Source organism: Ornithodoros turicata, chromosome 6 (assembly GCF_037126465.1).
Source record: "Ornithodoros turicata isolate Travis chromosome 6, ASM3712646v1, whole genome shotgun sequence".
NCBI classification, from domain to species: Eukaryota; Metazoa; Arthropoda; class Arachnida; order Ixodida; family Argasidae; genus Ornithodoros; species Ornithodoros turicata.
Window position 1 is genome coordinate 54,272,931 of NC_088206.1, and position 25,086 is coordinate 54,298,016.

Below are 25,086 nucleotides of genomic sequence, written 5' to 3' on the forward strand. Positions count from 1 at the left end.
TGAGACGACGCCTACTCGAGCTGCGGTGCACGGACTTTTCTCTGGCCACTCTGCTCGGCCCAGTACGATCACACACAGCGGTCTGTGACCAAAGCAGTTCTGACTTTCTTGAGAGATTCGGGTCTTCTGAACAGCCTTTTTCTTTTCCTTTTCGTCTGATAAATATATCCCCCCCCCCTCATAGTTGGCAGGGTCGCTGAGTTTCACGTCGGCATTAGTACTGGTGAGTTTTAGTGAATTGTTTTTGCTCAAACGGCTCGCGAACGTTATCTAGAGTGACCAATCAGAAGTGGCAGTGTCTCAGAATGTAATCCTGTGGTTGGGCCACTGGCAAAAATGTTCACTAACGGTATCGCGAGAGACCGATCAGAAATGGCAGTGTCTCAGAATGTAATTCTGTGGTTGGCACACTTGCAGAACCGTTCGCTAACGATGTGAAAATGATTCACAAAAACTCCCCGAGAGATTACATTTTAAACCCACAAAGAAACCGAGTTCCTTTTTGTCATACACCTTTTGGAGAACGTGCTACAAGAAACACTGGTAAACGTCCCGTTGATATTGCATTTATTTCTCTTTTTCAACTATGTCCACTATTTACATTGCAAATATGTACAGAAATAACTTAAGCAGCGTTACATACCAACTATTCAATCAACTTCCTCAGCTGTGGGTCCCGAACTCTGACCCCGGAAGGCTCCCCCTTTAGGCACGTTTCCTGCTCCTTGGTGCAGCTTAGCCATGATTGGGCTACACACTTGCTGCAGTTCCTTCAACTTGTGTTCGTACTCTTCCTTGTCAGCCAGGGTGTTCGCGTCGATCCAACTGATGGTGTCTTTACACAGATCCAGTACGCGGTCACGGTCTGAAGGGTCCACCTTGGAACTGGCTTCCTCCCCCGTCTGCTTCACGCTGTACACGTAAGCTTCAAGTCCGTTTCTGGCAGCCGCACGTTCTCTTTGCTTCTCGTCCTCCTGGCGGTACTTCTCAGCGTCAATTCTTCGACCAATTTCTTCCTTGCTGAGCCTCCCCTTGCCGTTGGTAATACGGATATATTCCTGCTTTCCCGTGCTCTTGTCCTGTGCTGAGACATGCAGGATTCCGTTGGCGTCCAGGTCGAAGGTCACTTCGATTTGCGGCACTCCTCTGGGGGCTGGAGGGATTCCGCTCAAGTCAAATGTGCCCAGGAGGTGATTGTCCTTAGTTAATGCTCTTTCGCCTTCGTAGACTTGAATTGTGACCGCGGGTTGGTTGTCCGAGTAGGTCGTGAAAGTCTGCGAAGTCTTGCACGGGATGCGGCTGTTGCGTTCCACGATCTCGGTCATTACGCCACCAGCGGTCTCGATTCCCAGAGAAAGAGGTGCGACGTCGACCAGAAGGACATCCCGGATGCTTTCACTGTTGTCCCCTGTGAGGACCGCAGCCTGGACTGCGGTTTCATACGCGACAGCCTCGTCAGGGTTGATGGACATTGACAGTTCTTTGCCGTTGAAAAAGTCGCGTAGAAGCTTTTGGATCTTGGGAATGCGAGTTGAGCCACCTACCAAGACTACATCGTCAATTTGCGACTTTCCCATCTTGGCGTCGTTCAGGGCGCGTTCGACTGGTTCCAGGGTACTGCGGAAGAGGTCCATGCAGAGCTCTTCGAAGCGGGCTCGAGTGATCTTGCTGTAGAAATCGATACCTTCAAACAACGCATCGATTTCCAGGGTGGCTTCAGTGCTGCTCGACAGCGTCCTCTTGGCCCGTTCGCATGCTGTCCGCAGACGCCTCAGTGCTCGGGCGCTCTTCCGCAGGTCTTTCTTGTGCTTCCTCTGAAACTCCTCGACAAAGTGGGTCACCATCCTGTTGTCAAAGTCCTCTCCTCCGAGGTGCGTGTCTCCAGCGGTGGAGCGAACTTCGAACGTGGATCCTTCATCAATTGTAAGGACCGAGACGTCAAAGATTCCTCCACCCAAGTCAAAGATTAGCACGTTCTTCTCGCCCTTGAGATTCTTATCGAGTCCATACGCCAGAGCGGCTGCTGTTGGTTCATTGATAATCCGTAGGACATTCAAGCCCGCAATGGCACCGGCGTCTTTAGTCGCTTGACGCTGCGAATCGTTGAAGTAGGCTGGAACGGTAATGACAGCGTCCGTCACTTGTTTCCCCAAGTAAGCTTCCGCCGTCTCCTTCATTTTGGTCAAGACCATTGCGCTGATTTCTTCGGGGTTGAATCTCTTCGGTTCTCCTTTGAACTCTACGCTGACCTTCGGTCCCAGCATCCGATATCACTTTGAAGGGCCAGTGTTTGAGGTCGCCTTGGATCTTGGGGTCTTCGAACTTGCGACCAATGAGACTCTTGGCGTCAAAGACGGTGTTCTCCGGGTTCGGTGCGACTTGAGACTTCGCCGCGTCGCCGATGAGACATATGATTAAAGAGTATAATCATAGGAACCATATGATTAAAGGTTGAAAGTTCGATGACCTTTAATCATATTAAAAGTTGAACGTTCGACGTTCCCTGTGTGTCTCTGTGTTACTTTCGTCGTCTTCGCTGTTATGTACCAACCGGGGCCGGTCGTCTCCTATTTAGAGAGTTATCGGCTGTTACAGATAAATAGCAACAGTTTTCTATCACTAAACAATACAAGACAAACTGCACGAGTACAGAGCCCAGACAACGCCCAGTACAACGCCACGACCGTTCATGAAGCTTGGGACCAATTTCTTTTTCTTTTTTTCTTTTTCTCGGGGGTTCCGCGGGCCGCCACTTCGGCACCCCTGGTATAGATGATGCGAGGAATCTCGGAGGATTTTGCAATCCTAACAGTGTTAAATAATTTAAAGTAGATTTATAAGTTCAAGCGGCTACTTTGCCGCTTTTTGGTATATCCCTACATTGTATTTGCATTTAAATTGATAATAAAGGAAAAGGAAAAAAAAAGGAAAAAGGAAAAGGGGGGGAATATATATTTATTGAAAGGAAATGTCTGCCAGACCAAGGTCGGCATGCTATTCCATAAAAAAAAATCAAAAGAAAACGAAGAATAAATAGAAAGGAAAGGACGAAGAGGAAAAGGTGAGTCTCCGTAAAAAGGAGGAAAAACAAAAACGAAAAGAAAGAAGGGAAGGAAAAAAAATAGCAACGAAAAAAGAAGAAAGAGAAGAGAAAAAAAAAGAAGAAAGAAAACGAAGGTGAAGCTCCTGGAGCGCGCAGCTCAGAGCTTAGAGGCCAGGCCAGTGCACTTCAGGAAGTGCAGTAAAGCAGTTGTGACGGCCCACTGTTGGTGCTGAGGCACAGGGCCAAGAAGTGCGGCTAGCGCCCGAAACGTTCGAGGCAGCGGAAAAGGGTATCGCGATGGTTGGTGTACTTGGGGCAGGTCAGCAGGAGGTGTGATGTGTCCGCAACCACTTCGCAAGCATCGCAGAGGGCCGAGATCTGCCTCCCCATCATGCGCTGGACCGGTGGCGTGTATGCCAAGTTGAGGCGCAGTCGGTGGAGGAGTGTCTCTTGTGGTCTTTGGAGACGTCTTGGTGGGGAGAACTCCACCGCCGGGTCGATGGAGCGAAGGAAGTCGTTGAAACGGGCGGATTCTCGAATGAATCTCTGCGCCTCTTGGGCGGCCCAGCGGCGGATCTGGATGCGGCAAGCCGAGGGGGTGAGCGGTATGCGCGCCGCGGCGTCGGGTTGTTCGTGTGCGCGCCTGGCCGCAGCATCTGCACGATCGTTCCCGCCGAGGCCAATGTGGCTGGGTATCCACTGCAGACATATATTGTGCCCGGAAGCAAGGGCGGTGTTGGCTAGGGACATTGCCATTGTGTGCAGGTCGTCCGTTGTTTTGGTGCAGTAAAAGGAAAAGGTTATGTGTTCAACAATGTTGTTTGCGGCGATTCAGTAGCCTGCTACGAATGTTGCAATTGCGGTACTCAACATATACACGAACGGTGCTTAGGTGTAATGTACAGGTTTAAAATCAATAGGAACGCCCATAAAGTTCCATATCGCGACACTTTAGGATTCCGGACAACGCGAAACGTTGCTGTCCGTGTGAGTCACAGAGGGCAACCAACCCTTGCCGCCTATGTCACTCTTCTAGAAGCTCCCGCGCATGTGACGTTCATCTACCCACTCCATGCAGAGTGTTCCTCCCGCAGGATATTATACTCACGCTGAACCTAATTGTTTTCATTTATTATTTACTTGCGGAATAGCAAGCCGACACTCCGTTTGACTGACCTTTCCTTCTCTTTTTTTTTCATTTTTTCTTCTAATAAATATATCCCCCCCCCCCCATCTAAGAACGGCATTCCAGACTGTTCCTTTCTATTTTTTTCCTGTGTTAACTATGAGAAGAAATATATTGTTTGAAACGTTGAATATACAATTCCTTCGGGCCATACCTACGTTCGACGAAAGTTATTTTCATAGTTAAATGCATAAATGTTCCATCCATTCACCAGTTCGTTATGCCGGCATTAAAATCAGTTTTAAAAAAATACTGGTCAGGCAGATGACCGAGAGGGTTAAAAGGGTTCGCTCGTTGGTGGTGGCCAACAACAACAACAACGACAACAATAAATGAAGAAGTGATGATGACATGGGATGTTTGGGATGGGTGGCCAAGGGCGTGCTGAAGACTGGGAAGGAGTGGGTTCGAATCCTACCACCGCGGCTCTGCTGACAGTGGTTCTCCCTGGGTTTTCCGGCAGACTTTCCAGACGAATGTCGGGAATGTTCCCGTCCAAATCGGCCCAGCTCGACGCGCTACTAACACCCCCTTCTTCTTCTTTGTAACTATTGAGAGAGGTCAGCCAATTCCCCCCTCTTGTCCCCCACTCCTTTCTGTCTCTCCATCTATCCATATCCGTATTCCGCTCACAGCCACAGTTGCTTCGCGGCGCTAACACGAGATAAAAAAGTAACCTGTTGGATAAAGAAATTGGGTTTTTACGTGAATTGTAACCTTCCCGTTTCTTCCATTGTTATCCGTTTTTCCTTTCTTGATTACATGACAGCGAGACCCTCTCGCTTTGTCTTGTTCAACTCGTATTTGCGCATGTCAAGTACACTGTTGAACCTTGTACAAACTCTCAGTACTCCTTTGTACGCAATGAATACGCACACCTTGTACTCACTTTAACTCGCTCACTGCTGTGTGTTCGTGTTCGTTCTTATTTTTTATTTTTATTTTTAAATTAAGCCGTTGAAAGTAGCGCTTGTCCTGTCGCCGTATCTTCCTTGTGTTCATCTTTTCCCGCGCTACGCCATTTCAACATTGAAGGTACTCAGTTGAAATTAGGTTGAAATTAGGTATTTATGTATATAACCTTGTGAAATCTATCTCACTACACATCACTTGCCATACGATCAGGAATCACCCAATCTACAAAATTCGATTAATAAGAATGAACCATGAAGCTCAATTAATAATTATCGATAATTAGTAATATTCCACCATTTCTAAATAACCTTGATGCCCTCATAACAATTAGATTCAATTAGACAATTAGAACTGCTTCTCCACCTATTGCTCATGCATTTGTTAACCCGGCTCACCAAAATTTTTTGTGCCTTATATTTTCTTTCGTGTGTGTCACGTGTCACAGGCTGTTTTGGCATGTTTCTAGCAATATATTATGGATATTGCCTCTCCCCATCGCCTTCTCTGTTTTATCGACCCACGTGGAATGGGCCCTTGCTTCTCCACCTGAAATATCGTGCGATGATATAAAAAGGCAACAACAGGGACAGCGGAACAACGGGACAAATATCACTGAACTAACGCGGCATTGTAGAATTTCCGAAATATTACTGGCTGTTAAACTTTTTGAGAATTGCAAAAGAATTATTGTGAGACATGTCTACGTCATCATTACTAACGCGTACTCATCGACAAATAACGGGAAAATATATCAGAATTGGAAGCAGAACAGTGACTAGATTGTGTATCGCATCACACAAGAGCATTCTAACAGAACGGATTCTAGGTTTCCTCAATGATTGCGTAGCGGGAACTAGCGCGCTTGAAAATTGTTATCTTTATTGTTTGAAATACCGAAACACTCTGTGCTGAACAAAAACGCGGGCAACCCAATTTGAGGAAAGGGAGCGCTTAATTTCGAAATCTTCACAAATTATCCCCTCGGCACAAGAACTAAAACCAGGATACTCCACTGTTCCAAAACCCACGACAAAAAGTGCATGTGCGCCGATACCAGACAAGAGGAACAATCGCATAAATATAATGTGCCTCCGCTATTACGCACAACTTTATACACCACGGCTTCCGCCGCGTCGTCTGCAAGCGCTCGCTCTTTCCAGAACCATCACAACGTCTCGCGCTGCGAACAGCCCCACGTGATCTGCTTCGGTCCAATGAGCGCGTGTGTTTCGCTTTCTTCGCTCGAATGTTCTCGGCGCTTCTCGGCGCGGCAGAGGCGGGTATAAGAGTCTGCTCTCGGTGCTCTGAACTGCAGATTGATCAGACTTCAGCGTGTTACTCACGAGAGCAACTCTTACTCGCGAAACCATGTCCGTTTATCCGCGCATTCTAAACACCCTCAGCCATCCACTTGCCATTGCAGAGGGGCTATTCGACGACACTTTCGTGCCTGGGATAGTGGACGGAGACATGTTTTCTCCCCCGGTCTACCATCGTCGGTACTTCACGACTCCACGGAGAGCCGACGACGCTAGTCTCGGCAGGTCGCTGTCGAACGAAGTCACCTGTACAACGGACAAGTTCGCCCTGAACCTCGATGTGAGGAATTTCGCACCGGAAGACATCTCGGTGAAGACGACTGAAAACGTAATCGAAATCCATGCCAAGCACGAAGAGAAGTCTGACGACCACGGCTACGTTCTTCGAGAGTTCACGCGGCGATATACTCTTCCGGAAGATGTAGACCCCGAGGCGGTGACGTGCAACATGTCTGCTAGGGGGGTTCTCACACTTCAAGCGCCGAGGAAGAAAGCCATCAAAGAAGAAAAGAGTGTTCCAATTGCTGTGGAACACGTGAAGAAAGACGCCGTGCCGGAGCAGTAATTGTGAACAGAACTGGACTGTGAATAATTACTGGGCATTAGGTACTAAGTGTGTGATTTTAATTTTATGATTGTAAAAAAGTGAGTTAAATGTGATCCATGTAAATAAAACGTTCGTACTGTCTCCAGTTTCCTTCGGGTTTTTCTTTAATCGTAAGAACGAAGTGTATGGAAGTAGCAGATCACCCCCTACAACGTTTAGTCTCGCCCTTTTACATTTCGTCCTAGCGAAGTTGCGCAGTTTTTCTGCTGGAACCATGTGTTTGCATAAGATTTATTAAGTCGCATGTGAGATCCGGGACCGCGCTAGCTGAAGAAATAGCTGTACCCGCATCCGCATGCATACTATAGGTACACCGCACATCCGCACTGCTTGCATTTGCAAGAAGAAATCTTCATGACAAAAATATTAATTTCCGAGAGCCTCTACTTTTCAGCATGCAAACATTATCAGGGATGTTCTGGATTCATTGCGTCCTCTCAGATATGCCTCCCGCTACAGGTCGTCGACAGAGACACGGATAACATGCGGATATCCGAGCGGATTTCAGAGCATTATATTTCTATCCGCAAACGCGGATGTCGCGCGGATCCGCACCCGCGCACATCTCTGTATAGAACGCGCTATGCTAATTCGCCCTTAGACTTGACACTTGTTTGTTTTGAACTGTTATACATCTGGAACAGAGAATTCAGAGCCGTTTCTGAGATAATTCACAACTGGGTGATATCTGGAGGGCAGCTGTGGCATTTATTATTATTATTATTATTTATTTTTATTAGTCATCTCTATATTTATCATCACATTGGATAATTTGTGCGCAGGAGATGCAATGGATTGGAACAGGGAAAATTTTTGTACGTAGAGCATATTTGTGAAGTTTTGATATACAGATTAGCTATTCGTTAATGATATAATGATCAGCTGCTTACGTTAACGGATTCTCGGTATTAGAGAGGGGTTGGTTGAGCATGCGCAGGGATGAAAATATCGGTGACAGTGCATTAGGAAAAGCTCGAAGCGGTAGTTAATTATGTAAGGTAATGCGTACTAATTCAATTTTTATTTTTATTCCTTTATTTATTTAATCAGACTGACAGCCCCTTGTTGGATCTGCTAAATGGAAGGAGCAAAAAGATCAGGAGTGACAGAAACACAGCTGAACTACTATAAAATAAACAATAAATACACGTGTGATAACTAAACTTGAGATGTCAGTAAATATTACCATTGTAGTATATAAATTATACGTATCAGTAAAAACAGGCAGACTGAACCAGGAAGGGCACAATGCTTTTTACCGATGAATCCCCTAGAGATTACGCAAATGGTTAACTAACCTGTGCGGTGATCGAAGTTTTGCTCGGTTAGGCTGTAGACGATTTAATGTAAAATGTGATCTGTCGAAGAGTACTAAAATAGCAGTTAAAAGTACGAATTCTAGAAATAACTCGCAGCTAACGACGACAGTGAGTGTCGTCTGCTATGATCATCTATACTGGCGCCGAACGTACCAGTCGCCGGTTATCATTTAAATAACTTCACATACGCACACAAAAAAAGCTAACACGAATACCAGCTTCAAAAACTCCCACAAAGGAGAAAAGGCAGGTGGTTGTTCGCCACGCCAACCTCGCGTCGTCTGCAATGGCTCGTGAATTCGAGAAGCATCCGGGCATCCGGGTATCTCGCGGCGCACCGCCGCCCACGTGATCGGCTTTCATCCAATGGATGCGTGGGTTTCGCTTTTTCTGCAGAATGTTCTCCGCGCTTCTCGGCTCGACGATAACGGGTATAAAACATGCGCTGCATCCTGTGAGCGGCAGATTTGACGGACTGCATACAGTTCTGTGTTCTGCAAACAAGCGCAAAAACTCGCTTACTCGCGAAGCCATGTCAGTTTACCCGCTCATCACAAGCTCCTTCTGCCGTCCATTGGATATTGCAGAGAGGCTATTCGATGACTCTTTCGTGCCTGGGATTCGGGACGGAGATCTTTTTTCTCCCCCCGTCTACCATAGTCGGTACTTTATGACTCCACGGAGAGCCAGTGACGGAAGTCTCGGCAGGTCTGACGAAGTCGCCTGCACATCGGACAAGTTTGCCCTCAACCTCGATGTGAGGAATTTCGCACCGGAAGACATCTCGGTGAAGACGACGGAAAACGTAATCGAAATCCATGCCAAGCACGAAGAGAAGTCTGACGACCACGGCTACGTTCTTCGAGAGTTCACGCGGCGATATACTCTTCCGGAAGATGTGGACCCTGAGACGGTGACGTGCAACATGTCTGCCAGGGGAGTTCTCACACTTCAAGCGCCGACGAAGAAAGCCGTTAAAGAAGAGAAAAATGTTCCCATTGCTGTGGAACACGTGAAGAGAGACGCCGTCACAGAGAAGTAATTATGAACTGTACTAGTCTGTGAATAAGTCCTGAGTGTGTGATACTAATTTTGTGAGTGTAAAAAAGTGGTACACATATACCCAGTGTAAATAAAAGGGTTCGTCTCCTCTTGAACTCTCTCTCCTGTCGTATTGCTGTACTGACGTATTGCACTTATATTTAGCGTCTGACTTTTCGTCTGAAATGCCTTTGCCGGGTTGGGGGGGGGGGGGGGGTGAAAATCGGGTGCTATTTTGAAATATGTAATTCGGGGCGAAATAGGGTACAACTGATGCATTCGGCTCAATTGTTGTACTTCTGCATAAGTTTTACTTCAATCTCATATCTCACACCTAATGTTCCGCGTGTAAAGGGGTAGTGTACCGCTCTCCAGTGGTGAATTCACCCCATGTCATAGTCACGATTTATTTGTTGTTGATGTTGATGATGCATTCAGGTGTAATGTGGTTATTGTATTTTTCTTTCTGTCCAGCAAGGCGCCTGCAGTTAAAGTGGTCAATGGTGAAGCATAACATATACCTCGCCATTTATAGTTATACAAGCACCACCTGTTGTAACATCAAGCGTGTTGTTGTACTTCAAATAATATTTACGTCAGACGTGCGTAAAAATTGGTACACTAAATAGTTCACGTGATACAACGAGATACGTGGGGGGCATTCGGGAAGAAATCGGGTTTAACTCGAATTGGTCCTAAACTGATTCGAGAGGGAATAGCCGGGAGGAATCGGGTTTAACCCGAAAAAGTACGTCAGCTGTACGAAAGTTAGTAGAGCTCAGAGAAAGTTTATCTGCAGTGGCTGTAAGTGAGGTACGAAAAACAGTGTTACGTTCTCGGCTCCGCGATCTCGTCTCACACGTTTTTGTCCCTGCATAGCGTTTTAGAGTTTTAACAAATGGTTTCAAATATTCGCCACTTTCCGTGATTGTCAGCGAGACCTTGTGTTGGAATGTGAAAAAGAAATTCAAAATCCGCAGGTTGAATTTAAGAACGTCAAGGTTCAACTTAAGAAGCGGCTTTCTTTTGTTGATCCACTAAGGCAACCTTTGAGAAGGGTGCTATGCCGGTACTGTTTTTGAATTCACCTATCGATACAGTATATTTACTAAGGTATGAGTGACCGTTGTTTCTCTCTACCTCCCCCCTCCCCCTCCCCAGCTATCATTTTCGTAGTGGCGGTATGAATGTGAGCGCTCTCGGTTTTGTTTTTGAAAATCGGTATTCAGGGATATGTTGCGCAGTATATTTGGAAAATTCGGAAGCATCTTTTTTTTTTTATTATTATTGACAGTCGTGTTGTTATGTGAGTGAATATTGTGACCTTTGGTGCTGGTATTTTCGTCCGCGTCGGGCGAAAGATAAACAAACCAGCAGGAGCAGAAAATTGCACGTAATAAAATTAAGCGTGAAACGTTGTGGGACTAGTTGTCTTGTGGTTCCAACAGTCTGTTGCAATTTAATACGGATATTATGTACACAGTCAGAAACAGCGAATGATCTAATTTAATTTAATAATTTTCTTTGCTGGAATATGAGCGATGAGTCGAAGCACTTTAAAAGATCGTTTGCGTGTCACTTTTAATAATGGACAGCAGACAACACAACAAGAATAGGACATTGCGAAGGTATACCTGATGCGAGAAATCTCGGAGGATTTTGCATTTCTAACAGTGTTAAATAATTTGAAGTAGATTTACAAGTTATGTGTTCAACAATGTTGTTTGCGACGATTCAATAGCCTGATACGAACGTTGCAATCGCGGTTCTCAACCTATACACGAACGGTGCTTAGGTGTAATGTACAGGCTTAAAATCAATAGGAACGCCCATAAAGTTCGATATCGCAACACTTTAGGATTCCAGACAACGCGAAACACGTTGCTTTGCGTGTGAGTCATAGAGGACAACCAACCCTTACCGCCTATGTCACTCGTCTAGAAGCTCCCGCGCATGTGACGTTCATCTGCCCACACCATGCAGAGTGTTCATCCCACAGGGTACTATAGTCACATTCAAGCTAAATTTTTCATTTATTTTCTGACTTGCGGAATAGCAAGCCGACACTCCGTTTGGCTTACATTTCCCTCTCTTTCTTTTTCTTTTTTCATTTCTTTTCCTCTAATAAATATATCCGCCCCCCCCCCCCCCCCCCTAAGAACGGCATTGCAGACTGTTCCTTTTTTTTTTTTCTCCCACTATTTAACCACGCGAAGAAACATAATATTTGAAACGTTGAATATACAATTTCTTCGGGTCACACCTACGTTTGTGCTGCAGTGTGTGGCAACTATGAGACTTCGCGGTTTCCTCAGATCTGTGACGACTCAGAACGACGACAGTGAGTGTCGCGTGATCATCTACTGGCGCAGAACGTACCAGTCGCATGGCTATCATTTAAATAACTTCACATGCGCACACAAAAAAAAGCTAACACGAATACAGCTTCAAAAACTCCCACAAAGGAGATAAGGCAGGTGGTTGTTCGCCACGCCAACCTCGCGTCGTCTGCAATGGCTCGTGAATTCGAGAAGCATCCGGGTATCTCGCGGCGCACCGCCGCCCACGTGATCGGCTTTCATCCAATGGATGCGTGGGTTTCGCTTTTTCTGCAGAATGTTCTCCGCGCTTCTCGGCTCGATGATAACGGGTATAAAACATGCGCTGCATCCTGTGAGCGGCAGATTTGACGGACTGCATGCAGTTCTGTGTTCTGCAAACAAGCGCAAGAACTCGCTTACTCGCGAGGCCATGTCAGTTTACCCGCTCATCACAAGCTCCTTCTGCCGTCCACTGGATATTGCAGAGAGGCTATTCGATGACTCTTTCGTGCCTGGGATTCGGGACGGAGATCTTTTTTCTCCCCCGGTCTACCACCGTCGGTACTTTATGACTCCACGGCGAGCCAGCGACGGAAGTCTCGGCAGGTCGGACGAAGTCGCCTGCACATCGGACAAGTTCGCCCTCAACCTCGATGTGAGGAATTTCGCACCCGAAGACATCTCGGTGAAGACGACGGAAAACGTAATCGAAATCCATGCCAAGCACGAAGAGAAGTCTGACGACCACGGCTACGTTCTTCGAGAGTTCACGCGGCGATATACTCTTCCGGAAGATGTGGACCCTGAGACGGTGACGTGCAACATGTCTGCTAGGGGAGTTCTCACACTTCAAGCGCCGAGGAAGAATGCCGTCAAAGAAGAGAAGAATGTTCCCATTGCTGTGGAACACGTGAAGAAAGACGCCGTCACAGAGAAGTAATTATGAACTGTACTAGTCTGTGAATAAGTCCTGAGTGTGTGATACTAATTTTGTGATTGTAAAAAAAAAATAATGTAAATATGACCGGCGTAAATAAAGCGTTCGTGTCCTCTTGAAATACACTTAACTCTCTCCTGTCGTATTGCCTGTCTGCCTCACGCAGTTGATTCACTTTCATCAGCACAGGAGTGACTCATATATGTTATATGCAAAAACACATGTTATGTAGCGCTAGCTTTGATGGTTGTGTGCGGCCTATCAGGTGTCAGGTGCGATACCTTCGAAGCTCGTGCATGTAATTTCCTACCTAGACATGTAAAGTATTCCGCGTCCAAAGATGGCACTCTTTACGTCCACGTATGTACGTTCCTGGGAAGTGCATATACTAAGGGTTGGCTCAGTAGCAGTGTGCAGGGTGTACTCGTGCATATTTTTCGTCGGTGATGAAACTTAGCAAAGGCGATCGTTTTGGTCTTTTTGATCCTGTACACGCTTGTCATGTGATAGAGGAAGAAAAAAATAAGGACGTAAGCCACGACGAAGTCAGTACGCTTGTCTCATATCGGATCGCGGTACTTTTGCTACATGCAAGCACTCGCGTATCAATATGCTGTCTTCTAGTTCTACAACGCTTATCCCGAGTTCGAGCGGGGGAATGCACATCGGGTGCTATTTTGAATTCTGTAATTCGGGTTCAAATCAGGTGTTACTGATGCATTCGGGTGCTATCCCGTTATAATATTTCTCTTTCTGTCGCGCAAGCCTACTGCAGTTGAAGTGGTGAATGCTCAAGCATAAGTCCCTCGCCATTTCTAGTGACAAGACACACGTTGTAACATCAAGTGTGTTGTTATACTTCAAATAATATTTACGTCGGACATGCGTAAAAATTGGTATGCTAAATACAGTAAATAGTGCACGTGATACAACGCTATACGTGGTGGCAATCCGGGAGAAATCGGGTTTAAACGGAATTGTGGCGGAACTGATTCCAGAGGGAATATATATCTCGCGGGAATCGGGTTTAACCCGAAAAAGTAAGTCGCGTGTGCGGAAGTTAGTAGAGCTCAGAGAAAGTTTATCTGCAGTGGCTGTAAGTAAGCTACGACGAGCAGCGTTGCGTTTTTTGCTCTGCGATCTCGTCTCACACGTTTTTATCCGTGCATAGCGGGAGTTTTAATGAATTGTTTCAAATATTGGGCACTTTTCGTGAATGTCAGCGAGACCTTGAGTTGGAATATGAAAAAAAAAAAAAAAACGTAGGTTCAGTTTAGGTACGTCAAGGTCCAACTTAGGGAGCGGCTTTCTTTTGTTGGTCCACTAAGGCAACCTTTGAGAAGGGTGCCATGCCGGCACTGTTGTTGAATTCACCTGTCAATAGAGTACAGCTTGGGACAAAAGTTTACGGAACACGGGGGTGTCGCATTTCTGCATTGGTGCGACACCCTAACAACAAACAGGAATAGACTCACATACTGAGAGATGGACAGAATGGCCAGTCACCCGGTTCCTTATTCGATCTCTTCCTGTTAGCTAGCAGGGGGCCGCTCAGATGATGAAATACGCTACTACCGTGTTCCGTAAACTTTTGTCCCAAGCTGTACAACATTTATTAAGGTAGGAGTGACCGTTGTTTCTCTCTCTTTGTTTATTTTTTTATTTTTTATTTTATTTTTTCACACGGCTATACGTTCTTGAGAGTTCACGCGGCCATATACCCATCTAGAGCTTCCAGAGGACGCGGACCTTGAGGCAGTGACATGCAACATGTCTAGTAGGGGTGTTCTCGTACTTCAGGCCATGAAGAAGAAAGCCATCAAAGAAGAAAAAAGTGCAACAAACTCAGAGAAAAGAGATGCTGACGCCAGGAATTGAACCTGTGTGTTGCGATTGCTGTGGAACACGTGAAGAAAGCCGCCGCTCTTTGTAGATAAAAAGAAGAAGAAGAAAACGCCCACTTAGCATTTCCAGTGGCCTACACCGATTGCTAAGCCTCGTGTTCCCCTGTATGCTCGCCTCTAATGCCTCCCGTACATTTAAATTTAAAGCATTTAAATTACTTCACATCAGTATTCAACCTCAAATTTCAATACAGAACGCTTACTCTAGGAAACAGAGGTAACGTACACGTGAATGGCGCACACAAAAGCTGGAAACCACATTGAGGGATAACTGTTTCTCGTAGCGGTCGCGGTTCTTGGGCCGTTGGGGTTTTATTTACGGGCCCGTGGGCCATGTATACAGCACCAATGCGGCAGGTAAACGGACGGTGGCACAGGTTTTTCTTTGGAGCTTTCCAGTCTGGTGAAGGCCTGGCTATGAGTGAAATGTGCTGTTGAAGATTTTTTACCTTAAGAAATTATGTATGTGCGAAATGCCAGGATAAACAATTCTAAGGTTTTCCCACGTAAGGCTATAGTAAGAACCATGTGACGTCTGTCAGGTTATTTCTCGGTTAACCATCTCCTTCATTTTTTTTTCTTCTTTATCGTGGCCTTACGAAAAATCATTTATGAAAAACATTCGGACCATGACACCGCTAAACCATTCAGCGGTACTTACGACGTAAATGGAATTTTGGATTATATATTTTCCCACAGTGTGCATCGTAGGTGTTTCACTTCCGCACGCAAAACCACGAAGCAATACGAATAAAACTTCGAAAATGCTCGCACGACAAATCTCTTCGAAAATGCTCGCACGACAAACACTTGTCCGCTACGCGGCTACGCCACCTTCGCGTCGTCTGTAGTTGCTCGTGAATTGGAGAAGCATCCGGGTGGTGGTGGTGGTGGTGGTGGTGATAGGGCTTGCCGTTGTCGGCCTCACGTATGTGGGCAACGTCACGACTCACGCCCAAGCATCCGGGTACATCGCGGCGCCCCGTCGCCCACGTGATCGGTCTCCCTCCAATGAGCGCGTGGGTTTCGCTTTTTCCTACAGAATGTTCTCCGCGCTTCTCGGCTCTATGATAACAGGTATAAAACTTGCGCGCATCCTGTGAGCGGCAGATTTGACGAAGTGCATACAGTTCTGTGCAAACGAGCGCTAAAACTCTTACTCGCAAAGCCATGTCCGTTTACCCGCTCATCGCAAACTCCTCCTGCCGTCCACTGGACATTGCAGAGAGGCTGTTCGATGACACATTCGTGCCTGGGATTCGGGGCGGAGATCTTTTTTCTCCCCCGGTCTACCATCGTCGGTACTTTATGACTCCACGGAGAGCCGACGACGCAAGCTTCGGCAGGTCGGACGAAGTCACCTGTACATCGGACAAGTTCGCCCTCAACCTCGATGTGAGGAATTTCGCACCGGAAGACATCTCGGTGAAGACGACGGAAAACGTAATCGAAATCCATGCCAAGCACGAAGAGAAGTCTGACGACCACGGCTACGTTCTTCGAGAGTTCACGCGGCGATATACTCTTCCGGAAGATGTGGACCCTGAGACGGTGACGTGCAACATGTCTGCTAGGGGTGTTCTCACACTTCAAGCGCCGAGGAAGAAAGCCGTCAAAGAAGAGAAGAATGTTCCCATTGCTGTGGAACACGTGAAGAAAGACTCCGTCACAGAAAAGTAATTATGAACTGAACTAGTCTGTGAATAGGTTCTGAGTGTGTGATACTAATTTTGTGAGTGTAAAAAAAGTGATGTATATAACCGGCGTAAATAAAGAGTTCGTGTCCTCTTGAAATGCACTGAACTCTCTCTCGTGTCGTATTGCTGTCTGCCTCCCGGAGTTGATTCACTTTCATCAGCACAGGAGTGACTCATATGTGTTATACGCAAAAACACATGTTGCGTAGCGCTAGCTTTGATAGTTGTGTCTATCAGGTGTCAGGTGCGATATACCTTCGAAGCTCGTGGCTCGTGCATGTAATTTCCTACCTAGACATGTACAGTGTTCCGTGTCCAAAGATGCTACTGTTTACACTCGCGTATGTATATTCCTGGGGAAGTGCATATACTAAGGGTTGGCTCAGTAGCAGTGTGCAGGGTGTACTCGTGCATATTTTTCGTCGGTGATGAAACTTAGCAAAGGCGATCGTTTTGGTCTTTTTGATCCTGTACACGCTTGTCATGTGATAGAGGAAGAAAAAAATAAGGACGTAAGCCACGACGAAGTCAGTACGCTTGTCTCATATCGGATCGCGGTACTTTTGCTACATGCAAGCACTCGCGTATCAATATGCTGTCTTCTAGTTCTACAACGCTTATCCCGAGTTCGAGCGGGGGAATGCACATCGGGTGCTATTTTGAATTCTGTAATTCGGGTTCAAATCAGGTGTTACTGATGCATTCGGGTGCTATCCCGTTATAATATTTCTCTTTCTGTCGCGCAAGCCTACTGCAGTTGAAGTGGTGAATGCTCAAGCATAAGTCCCTCGCCATTTCTAGTGACAAGCAACACATGTTGTAACATCAAGCGTGTTGTTATACTTCAAATAATATTTACGTCGGACATGCGTAAAAATTGGTATGCTAAATACAGTAAATAGTGCACGTGATACAACGCTATACGTGGTGGCAATCCGGGAGAAATCGGGTTTAAACGGAATTGTGGCGGAACTGATTCCAGAGGGAATATATATCTCGCGGGAATCGGGTTTAACCCGAAAAAGTAAGTCGGCTGTGCGGAAGTTAGTAGAGCTCAGAGAAAGTTTATCTGCAGTGGCTGTAAGTAAGCTACGACGAGCAGCGTTGCGTTTTTTGCTCTGCGATCTCGTCTCACACGTTTTTATCCGTGCATAGCGGGAGTTTTAATGAATTGTTTCAAATATTGGGCACTTTTCGTGAATGTCAGCGAGACCTTGAGTTGGAATGTGAAAAAAAAAAAAATATGTAGGTTCAGTTTAGGTGCGTCAAGGTCCAACTTAGGAAGCGGCTTTCTTTTGTTGGTCCACTAAGGCAACCTTTGAGAAGGGTGCCATGCCGGCACTGTTGTTGAATTCACCTGTCAATAGAGTACAGCTTGAGACAAAAGTTTATGGAACACGGGGGTGTCGCATTTCTGCATTGGTGCGACACCCTATCAACAAACAGGAATGGACTCACATACTGAGAGATGGACAGAATGGCCAGTCACCCGTTCCATATTCGATCTCTTCCTGTTAGCTAGCAGGGGGCCGCTCAGATGATGAAATACGCTACTACCGTGTTCCGTAAACTTTTGTCCCAAGATGTACAACATTTACTAAGGTAGGAGTGACCATTGTGTCTCTCTCTTTATTTTTTTTTCTTTTTTTTTTTTACACGGCTATACGTTCTTGAGAGTTCACGCGGCCATATACCCTTCTAGAGCTTCCAGAGGACGCGGACCTTGAGGCGGTGACATGCAACATGTCTGGTAGGGGTGTTCTCGTACTTCAGGCCCTGAAGAAGAAAGCCATCAAAGAAGAAAAGAGTGCAACAAACTCAGAGAAAAGAGATGCTGACGCCAGGAATTGAACCTGTGTGTTGCGATTGCTGTGGAACACGTGAAGAAAGCCGCCGCTCTTTGTAGATAAAAAGAAGAAGAAGAAAACGCCCACTTAGCATTTCCAGTGGCCTACACCGATTGCTATGCCTCGTGTTCCCCTGTATGCTCGCCTCTAATGCCTCCCGTACATTTAAATTTAAAGCATTTAAATTACTTCACATCAGTGTTCAACCTCAAATTTCAATACAGAACGCTTACTCTAGGAAACAGAGGTAACGTACACGTGAATGTCACACACAAAAGCTGGAAACCACATTGAGGGATAACTGTTTCTCGTAGCGGTCGCGGTTCTTGAGCCTTTGGGGTTTTATTTACGGGCCCGCGGGCCATGTATACAGCACCAATGCGGCAGGTAAACGGACGGTGGCACAGGTTTTTCTTTGGAGCTTTCCAGTCTGGTGAAGGCCTGGCTATGAGTTAAATGTGCTGTTGAAGATTTTTTACCTGAAGAAATTATGTATGTGCAAAATACCAGGATAAACAATTCTAAGGTTTTCCCACGTAAGGCTATAGTAAGAACCATGTGACGTCTGTCAGGTTATTTCTCGGTTAACCATCTCCTTCATTTTTTTTTTTTTTCTTCTTCTTCTTCTTTATCGTGACGTTACGAAAAATCATTTATGAGAAACATTCGGACCATGACACCGCTAAACCATTCACCGGTACTTACGACGTAAATGGAATTTTGGATTATATATTTTCCCAGAGTGTGCATCGTAGGTGTTTCACTTCCGCACGCAAAACCACGAAGCAATACGAATAAAACTTCGAAAATGCTCGCACGGCAAACACTTGTCCGCTACGCGGCTACGCCACCTTCGCGTCGTCTGCAATCGCTCGTGAATTCGAGAAGCATCCGGGTACCTAGCGGCGCCCCGTCGCCCACGTGATCGGTCTCCCTCCAATGAGCGCGTGGGTTTCGCTTTTTCCTACAGAATGTTCTCCGCGCTTCTCGGCTCTATGATAACAGACCTGTATAAAACTTGCGCGCATCCTGTGAGCGGCAGATTTGACGAAGTGCATACAGTTCTGTGTTCTGCAAACCAGCGCAAAAACTCTCTTACTCGCAAAGCCATGTCCGTTTACCCGCTCATCACAAGCTCCTCCTGCCGTCCACTGGACATTGCAGAGAGGCTGTTCGATGACACATTCGTGTCTGGGATTCGGGACGGAGATCTTTTTTCTCCCCCGGTCTACCACCGTCGGTACTTTATGACTCCACGGAGAGCCGACGACGCAAGCTTCGGCAGGTCGGACGAAGTCGCCTGCACATCGGACAAGTTCGCCCTCAACCTCGATGTGAGGAATTTCGCACCCGAAGACATCTCGGTGAAGACGACGGAAAACGTAATCGAAATCCATGCCAAGCACGAAGAGAAGTCTGACGACCACGGCTACGTTCTTCGAGAGTTGACGCGGCGATATACCCTTCCGGAAGATGTGGACCCCGAGGCGGTGACGTGCAACATGTCTGCCAGGGGAGTTCTCACACTTCAAGCGCCGAGGAAGAGAGCCGCCAAAGAAGAGAAGAATGTTCCCATTGCTGTGGAACACGTGAAGAAAGACTCCGTCACAGAAAAGTAATTATGAACTGAACTAGTTTGTGAATAGGTTCTGAGTGTGTGATACTAATTTTGTGAGTGTAAAAAAAGTGATGTATATAACCGGCGTAAATAAAGAGTTCGTGTCCTCTTGAAATGCACTGAACTCTCTCTCTTGTCGTATTGCCTGTCTGCCTCCCGGACTTGATTCACTTTCGTCAGCACAGGAGTGACTCATATGTGTTATATGCAAAAACACATGTTGCGTAACGCTAGCTTTGATGGTTGTGTGCGGCCTATCAGGTGTCAGGTGCGATACCTTCGAAGCTCGTGCATGTAATTTCCTACCTAGACATGTAAAGTGTTCCGTGTCCAAAGATGCTATTGTTTACACTCGCGTATGTATATTCCTGGGAAGTGCATATACTAAGGGTTGGCTCAGTAACAGTGTGCAGGGTGTACTCGCGCATATTTTTCGTCGGTGATGAAACTTAGCAAAGGCGAGTGTTTTGGCCTTTGTTGATCCAGTATACGCTTGTGATGTGATAGAGGAAGAAAAAAATAAGGACGTAAGCCACGACGAAGTCAGTACACTTGTCTCATATCCGATCACGGTACTGTTGCTATATGCAGGTACTCGCATATCAATATACTGTCTTCTAATTCTAGCCCACTTATACTTAGGGGCTGACTTTTTCGGGTGAAATGCCTTTCGCGAGTTCGGGGGGGGGGGGGTGCACATCGGATGCTATTTTGAATTCTGTAATTCGGGTTCAAATCGGGTGTTACTGATGCATTCGGGTGCTATCCAGTTATAATATTTTTCTTTCTCTCGCGCAAGCCGGCTGCAGTTGGAGTGGTTAGTCGTCAAGCACACATCCCTCGCTATTTCTAGTGACAAGCAACACATGTTGTAACATCAAGTGTGTTGTTGTACTTCAAATAATATTTACGTCAGACACGCGTAAAAATTGGTATGGTAAATGCAGTAAATGGTGCACGTGATACAACGCGATACGTAATGGCATCCGGGGAGAAATCGGGTTTAACCGGAATTGGGCCGTAACCATGTATATTCTCTGCGGTAAGTTGTTGGATGTAACGACGCATTCGTTAGAGCGTTTCACACGCATCAGCGACCAGTTGTGGCGCCAGAGCATGTAGTGCATGTCAGAAAGTTTGTGTGTATATGAATATGTAAACGTACAATTAAGCTACAATAAGCGTTCGTTGAAGTGGGCATGCCCGCAATACACCGGAGTGTTAGGTGAAGCCATCTTTCAAATGGTGACGCCAACCAAAGGAATGCCGGCGCGGCAAAGCTATGCAAAGTGCTCATCCCTGTGTCGCGCTCTGTTCGGTGAAATGTCGAGAGAGGCCCACACATGGGTGATTAACCCTTTTCAAAGCAAAACTGCCTCCTACATTCTCCTTATTTATCAACATGAGATCGAGTCTCCCAACTGTGCCGGCGTCTGTTTGACAGCACGTTGACAACACAGTGGCTGACATAGTTCGCACCAACTACAGCCTTCCGCAAAGGGGAGAAAAGCCTGGTAATACACGGCGGTATGTCATATATACTACAAGAAAACATGCGAATGGTCCACAACGATCCAGCTAGTGAAATCCATATGGAATACATTTGAAGATGAACGATTCTTCCGATTTGCTAACAGTCTCTGAAGTTTTATTATTTATTTCCAGTACTGTTAGCCCTAGTAAGGGCTGTTGCAGGGGGGAGACATGACAGGAATGACACAGGTAACCAACACTATTAACAGATGGCAATAAGAAAACTAATCCACAAGAAATTGGAGGAGTGCTTCTATGCAATCGCATCGGAAAGTGCCTCAGTAAACTTTTGTACATCGTCAATATCGGTGAGTGATTGGGGCAGTCCATTCCAGAGGTCAATAGTGCTTGGAAAAAACGAATATTTAAAGATGTCTAAACGTGCGTTATATGGTTTAATGCGTTTGTCATGACCAGTTCTATGGCTGCAGGGTTCTGTTTTTGTAATGTATTTGTTAGCATCAATATTTAAGTTCTGGCGGTAAAGAAGGAATAAGAGCTTCAGTTTGGCTATCTGCCGTCGTTTTGCCAATGGTTCTAGCTGTAGTTCACTTAGCATTGCTGTTACGGATGCAGTCCGTCTGTAGTTAGACATTATAAATCTTGCTGCTGTCCGTTGTATTTGCTCGATTTTGTGTGTTAGCTTTGCCATATACGGGTCCCAAATAACACTGGCGTATTCTAATAATGGTCGGATGATTGTCGTACATGCCATAAGTTTAGTTTCTTTCGTGCAAAGCTGTAACTTTCTTTTTGCCATCCAAAGCTTTTTCCTTGCTTTGTTACAGTTACTATTTTTGCTGGCTAACTGTAACTGTAACTTAGTTACTTTTTTGTAGTAACTTACCCATGACTGCTAACTAGTGCACATGATACAACGCGATACGTGATGGCAATTCGGAGAGAAATCGGGTTTAACGAGAATTAGACGTTAACTGATTCCAGGGGGAATTGAGTTTAACGCGAAAAAGTACGTCAGCAGTGCGAAAGACAGTATAGAGCTCAGAGAAAGTTTATCTGCAGTGGCTGTAAGTGAGGTACGACGAGCATTGTTCCGTACTCGGCACCGCAATCTCGTCTCACAGGTTTTCATCCGTGCATAGCGGGAGTTTTAACAAATAGTTTCAAATATTGGCCACAGTTTGTGAGCGTCAGCGAGACCTTGAGTTGGAATGTGAAAAAAGAAGAAAAAAAGGTATCAGTTTAGGAACGTCAAGGTCCGATTTAGGAAGCGTTTATTTTTATTTTATTTTATTTTTATTTTTTTTTGTCCGTCAAGGCAACCGTTGAGAAGGCTGCAATGCCGATGCTGTTTTTGAATTCACCTGTCGATACAATATATTTAATGAGGCAAGAGTGATCGTTGTTTCTCTCTTTCTTCCTTTTTTTTTTTTTTTTTTTTTTTTCATACGGCTACGTTCTTCAGAGTTCACGCGGAGATATTCTCTTCCAGAGCTTCCAGAGGACGCGGACCTTGAGACGGTGACATGCAACGTGTCTGGTTGGGGTGTTCCCACACTTCAGACCCTGAAGAAGAGCCATCAAAGAAGAAAAGGGTTCAACAAACACAGAGAGAAGATGCTGACGCCAGGAATTGAACCTGTGTGTTGCGATTGCTGTGGAACACGTGAAGAAAGCCGCCGCTCTTTGTAGATAAAAAGAAGAAGAAGAAAACGCCCACTTAGCATTTCCAGTGGCCTACACCGATTGCTATGCCTCGTGTTCCCCTGTATGCTCGCCTCTAATGCCTCCCGGACATTTCAATTTAAATTACTTCACATCAGTGTTCAACCTCAAATTTTAATACAGAACGCTTACTCTAGGAAACAGAGGTAACGTACACGTGAATGGCACACACAACAGCTGGTAACCACATTGAGGGATAACTGTTTCTCGTAGCGGTCGCTGTTCTTGGGCCTTTGGGGTTTTGTTTACCTTTTGGACCCATGGGCCATGCATACAGCACCAATGCAGCTGGTAAACGGACGGTGGCACAGGTTTTCTTTTGAAGTTTTCGAGTCTGGTGTAATACATGAAGACCTGGCTATGAGTTAACGTGCTGTTTACCACTTTTTACGTGAAGAAATTATGTGCGAAATGCCAGGATAAACATTTCTAAGGTTTTCCCGTGTAAGGCTATACTAAGAACCATGTGATGTCTGTCAGGTTATTTCTCGGTAAGCAATCTCCTTCTTTTTTTGCTTCTTTATCGTGGCCTTGCGAAAAATCATTTATGAAAAACATTCGAACCATGACATCGCCAAACCATTCGGCGGTACTTACGACGTAAATGGAATTTTGGATTATATATTTTCCCAGAGTGTGCATCGTAGGTGTTTCACTTCCGCACGCAAAACCACGAAGCAATACGAATAAAACTTCGAAAATGCTCTCACGACAAACACTTGTCCGCTACGCGGCTACGCCACCTTCGCGTCGTCTGCAATTGCTCGTGCATTCGAGAAGCATCCGGGTACCTCGCGGCGCTCCGTCGCCCACGTGATCGGTCTCCCTCCAATGAGTGCGTGGGTTTCGCTTTTTCCTACAGAATGTTCTCCGCGCTTCTCGGTTCGATGATAACAGGTATAAAACTTGCGCGCATCCTTTGAGCGGCGGATTTGACAAAGTGCATACAGTTCTGTGTTCTGCAAACGAGCGCAAAAACTCTCTTACTCGCAAAGCCATGTCCGTTTACCCGCTCATCACAAGCTCCTTCTGCGGTCCTCTGGATATTGCAGAGAGGCTACTCGATGACACTTTCGTGCCTGGGATACGGGACGGAGATCTGTTCTCTCCTCCGGTCTACCATCGTCGGTACTTTATGACTCCACGGAGAGCCGACGACGCAAGCTTCGGCAGGTCGGACGAAGTCACCTGTACATCGGACAAGTTCGCCCTCAACCTCGATGTGAGGAATTTCGCACCGGAAGACATCTCGGTGAAGACGACGGAAAACGTAATCGAAATCCATGCCAAGCACGAAGAGAAGTCTGACGACCACGGCTACGTTCTTCGAGAGTTCACGCGGCGATATACCCTTCCGGAAGATGTGGACCCCGAGGCGGTGACGTGCAACATGTCTGCCAGGGGAGTTCTCACACTTCAAGCGCCGAGGAAGAAAGCCGTCAAAGAAGAGAAGAATGTTCCCATTGCTGTGGAACACGTGAAGAAAGACTCCGTCACAGAAAAGTAATTATGAACTGAACTAGTCTGTGAATAGGTCCTGAGTGTGTGATACTAATTTTGTGAGTGTAAAAAAAGTGATGTATATAACCGGCGTAAATAAAGAGTTCGTGTCCTCTTGAAATGCACTGAACTCTCTCTCGTGTCGTATTGCTGTCTGCCTCCCGGAGTTGATTCACTTTCATCAGCACAGGAGTGACTCATATGTGTTATATGCAAAAACACATGTTGCGTAGCGCTAGCTTTGACGGTTGTGTGCGGCCTATCAGGTGTCAGGTGCGATACTTTCGAAGCTCGTGGCTTGTGCATGTAATTTCCTACCTAGACATGTAAAGTGTTCCGTGTCCAAAGATGCTACTGTTTACACTCGCGTATGTATATTCCTGGGGAAGTGCATATGCTAAGGGTTGGCTCAGTAGCAGTGTGCAGGGTGTACTCGCGCATATTTTTCGTCGGTGATGAAACTTGGCAAAGGCGAGTGTTTTGGCCCTTGTTGATCCAGTATAAGCTTGTGATGTGATAGAGGAAGAAAGAACTGGGGACTTAAGCCACGACGAAGTCAGTACGCTTGTCTCATATCCGATCACGGTACTTTTGCTATATGCAAGCACTCGCG

The 25,086-nt window shown here is 46.1% G+C and overlaps 4 protein-coding genes across 4 annotated transcripts; 3 read left to right on the forward strand and 1 right to left on the reverse strand.

Annotated features, from left to right (window-relative positions):
* Window positions 1–568: 568 nt before the first annotated feature.
* Window positions 569–2,402, reverse strand: LOC135396727 (heat shock protein 70 B2-like). Its single transcript, XM_064627864.1, has one exon. It carries the CDS (start codon window positions 2,262–2,264, stop codon window positions 651–653), a length of 1,614 nt encoding a protein of 537 aa, XP_064483934.1. The 5' UTR covers window positions 2,265–2,402; the 3' UTR covers window positions 569–650.
* Window positions 2,403–12,083: 9,681 nt separating this feature from the next.
* On the forward strand, window positions 12,084–12,813 carry LOC135398066 (alpha-crystallin B chain-like). Its single transcript, XM_064629502.1, has one exon. The coding sequence runs from the start codon at window positions 12,182–12,184 to the stop codon at window positions 12,689–12,691; it is 510 nt and encodes a 169-aa protein (XP_064485572.1). The 5' UTR covers window positions 12,084–12,181; the 3' UTR covers window positions 12,692–12,813.
* A 2,824-nt stretch (window positions 12,814–15,637) lies between these two features.
* LOC135398067 (alpha-crystallin B chain-like) lies at window positions 15,638–16,390 on the forward strand. The gene has a single exon (XM_064629503.1). The coding sequence runs from the start codon at window positions 15,763–15,765 to the stop codon at window positions 16,270–16,272; it is 510 nt and encodes a 169-aa protein (XP_064485573.1). The 5' UTR covers window positions 15,638–15,762; the 3' UTR covers window positions 16,273–16,390.
* A 6,749-nt stretch (window positions 16,391–23,139) lies between these two features.
* On the forward strand, window positions 23,140–24,598 carry LOC135396729 (alpha-crystallin A chain-like). The gene has a single exon (XM_064627867.1). It carries the CDS (start codon window positions 23,971–23,973, stop codon window positions 24,478–24,480), a length of 510 nt encoding a protein of 169 aa, XP_064483937.1. The 5' UTR covers window positions 23,140–23,970; the 3' UTR covers window positions 24,481–24,598.
* The last annotated feature ends 488 nt before the right edge of the window (window positions 24,599–25,086 follow it).

Excerpts from the sequence above, each read along its gene's own strand:
- LOC135398067 (XM_064629503.1), top strand. The coding sequence starts at position 15,763 with ATGTCCGTTTACCCGCTCATCGCAAACTCCTCCTGCCGTCCACTGGAC.
- LOC135398066 (XM_064629502.1), top strand. The coding sequence starts at position 12,182 with ATGTCAGTTTACCCGCTCATCACAAGCTCCTTCTGCCGTCCACTGGAT.
- LOC135396729 (XM_064627867.1), top strand. The coding sequence starts at position 23,971 with ATGTCCGTTTACCCGCTCATCACAAGCTCCTTCTGCGGTCCTCTGGAT.
- LOC135396727 (XM_064627864.1), bottom strand. The coding sequence starts at position 2,264 with ATGCTGGGACCGAAGGTCAGCGTAGAGTTCAAAGGAGAACCGAAGAGA.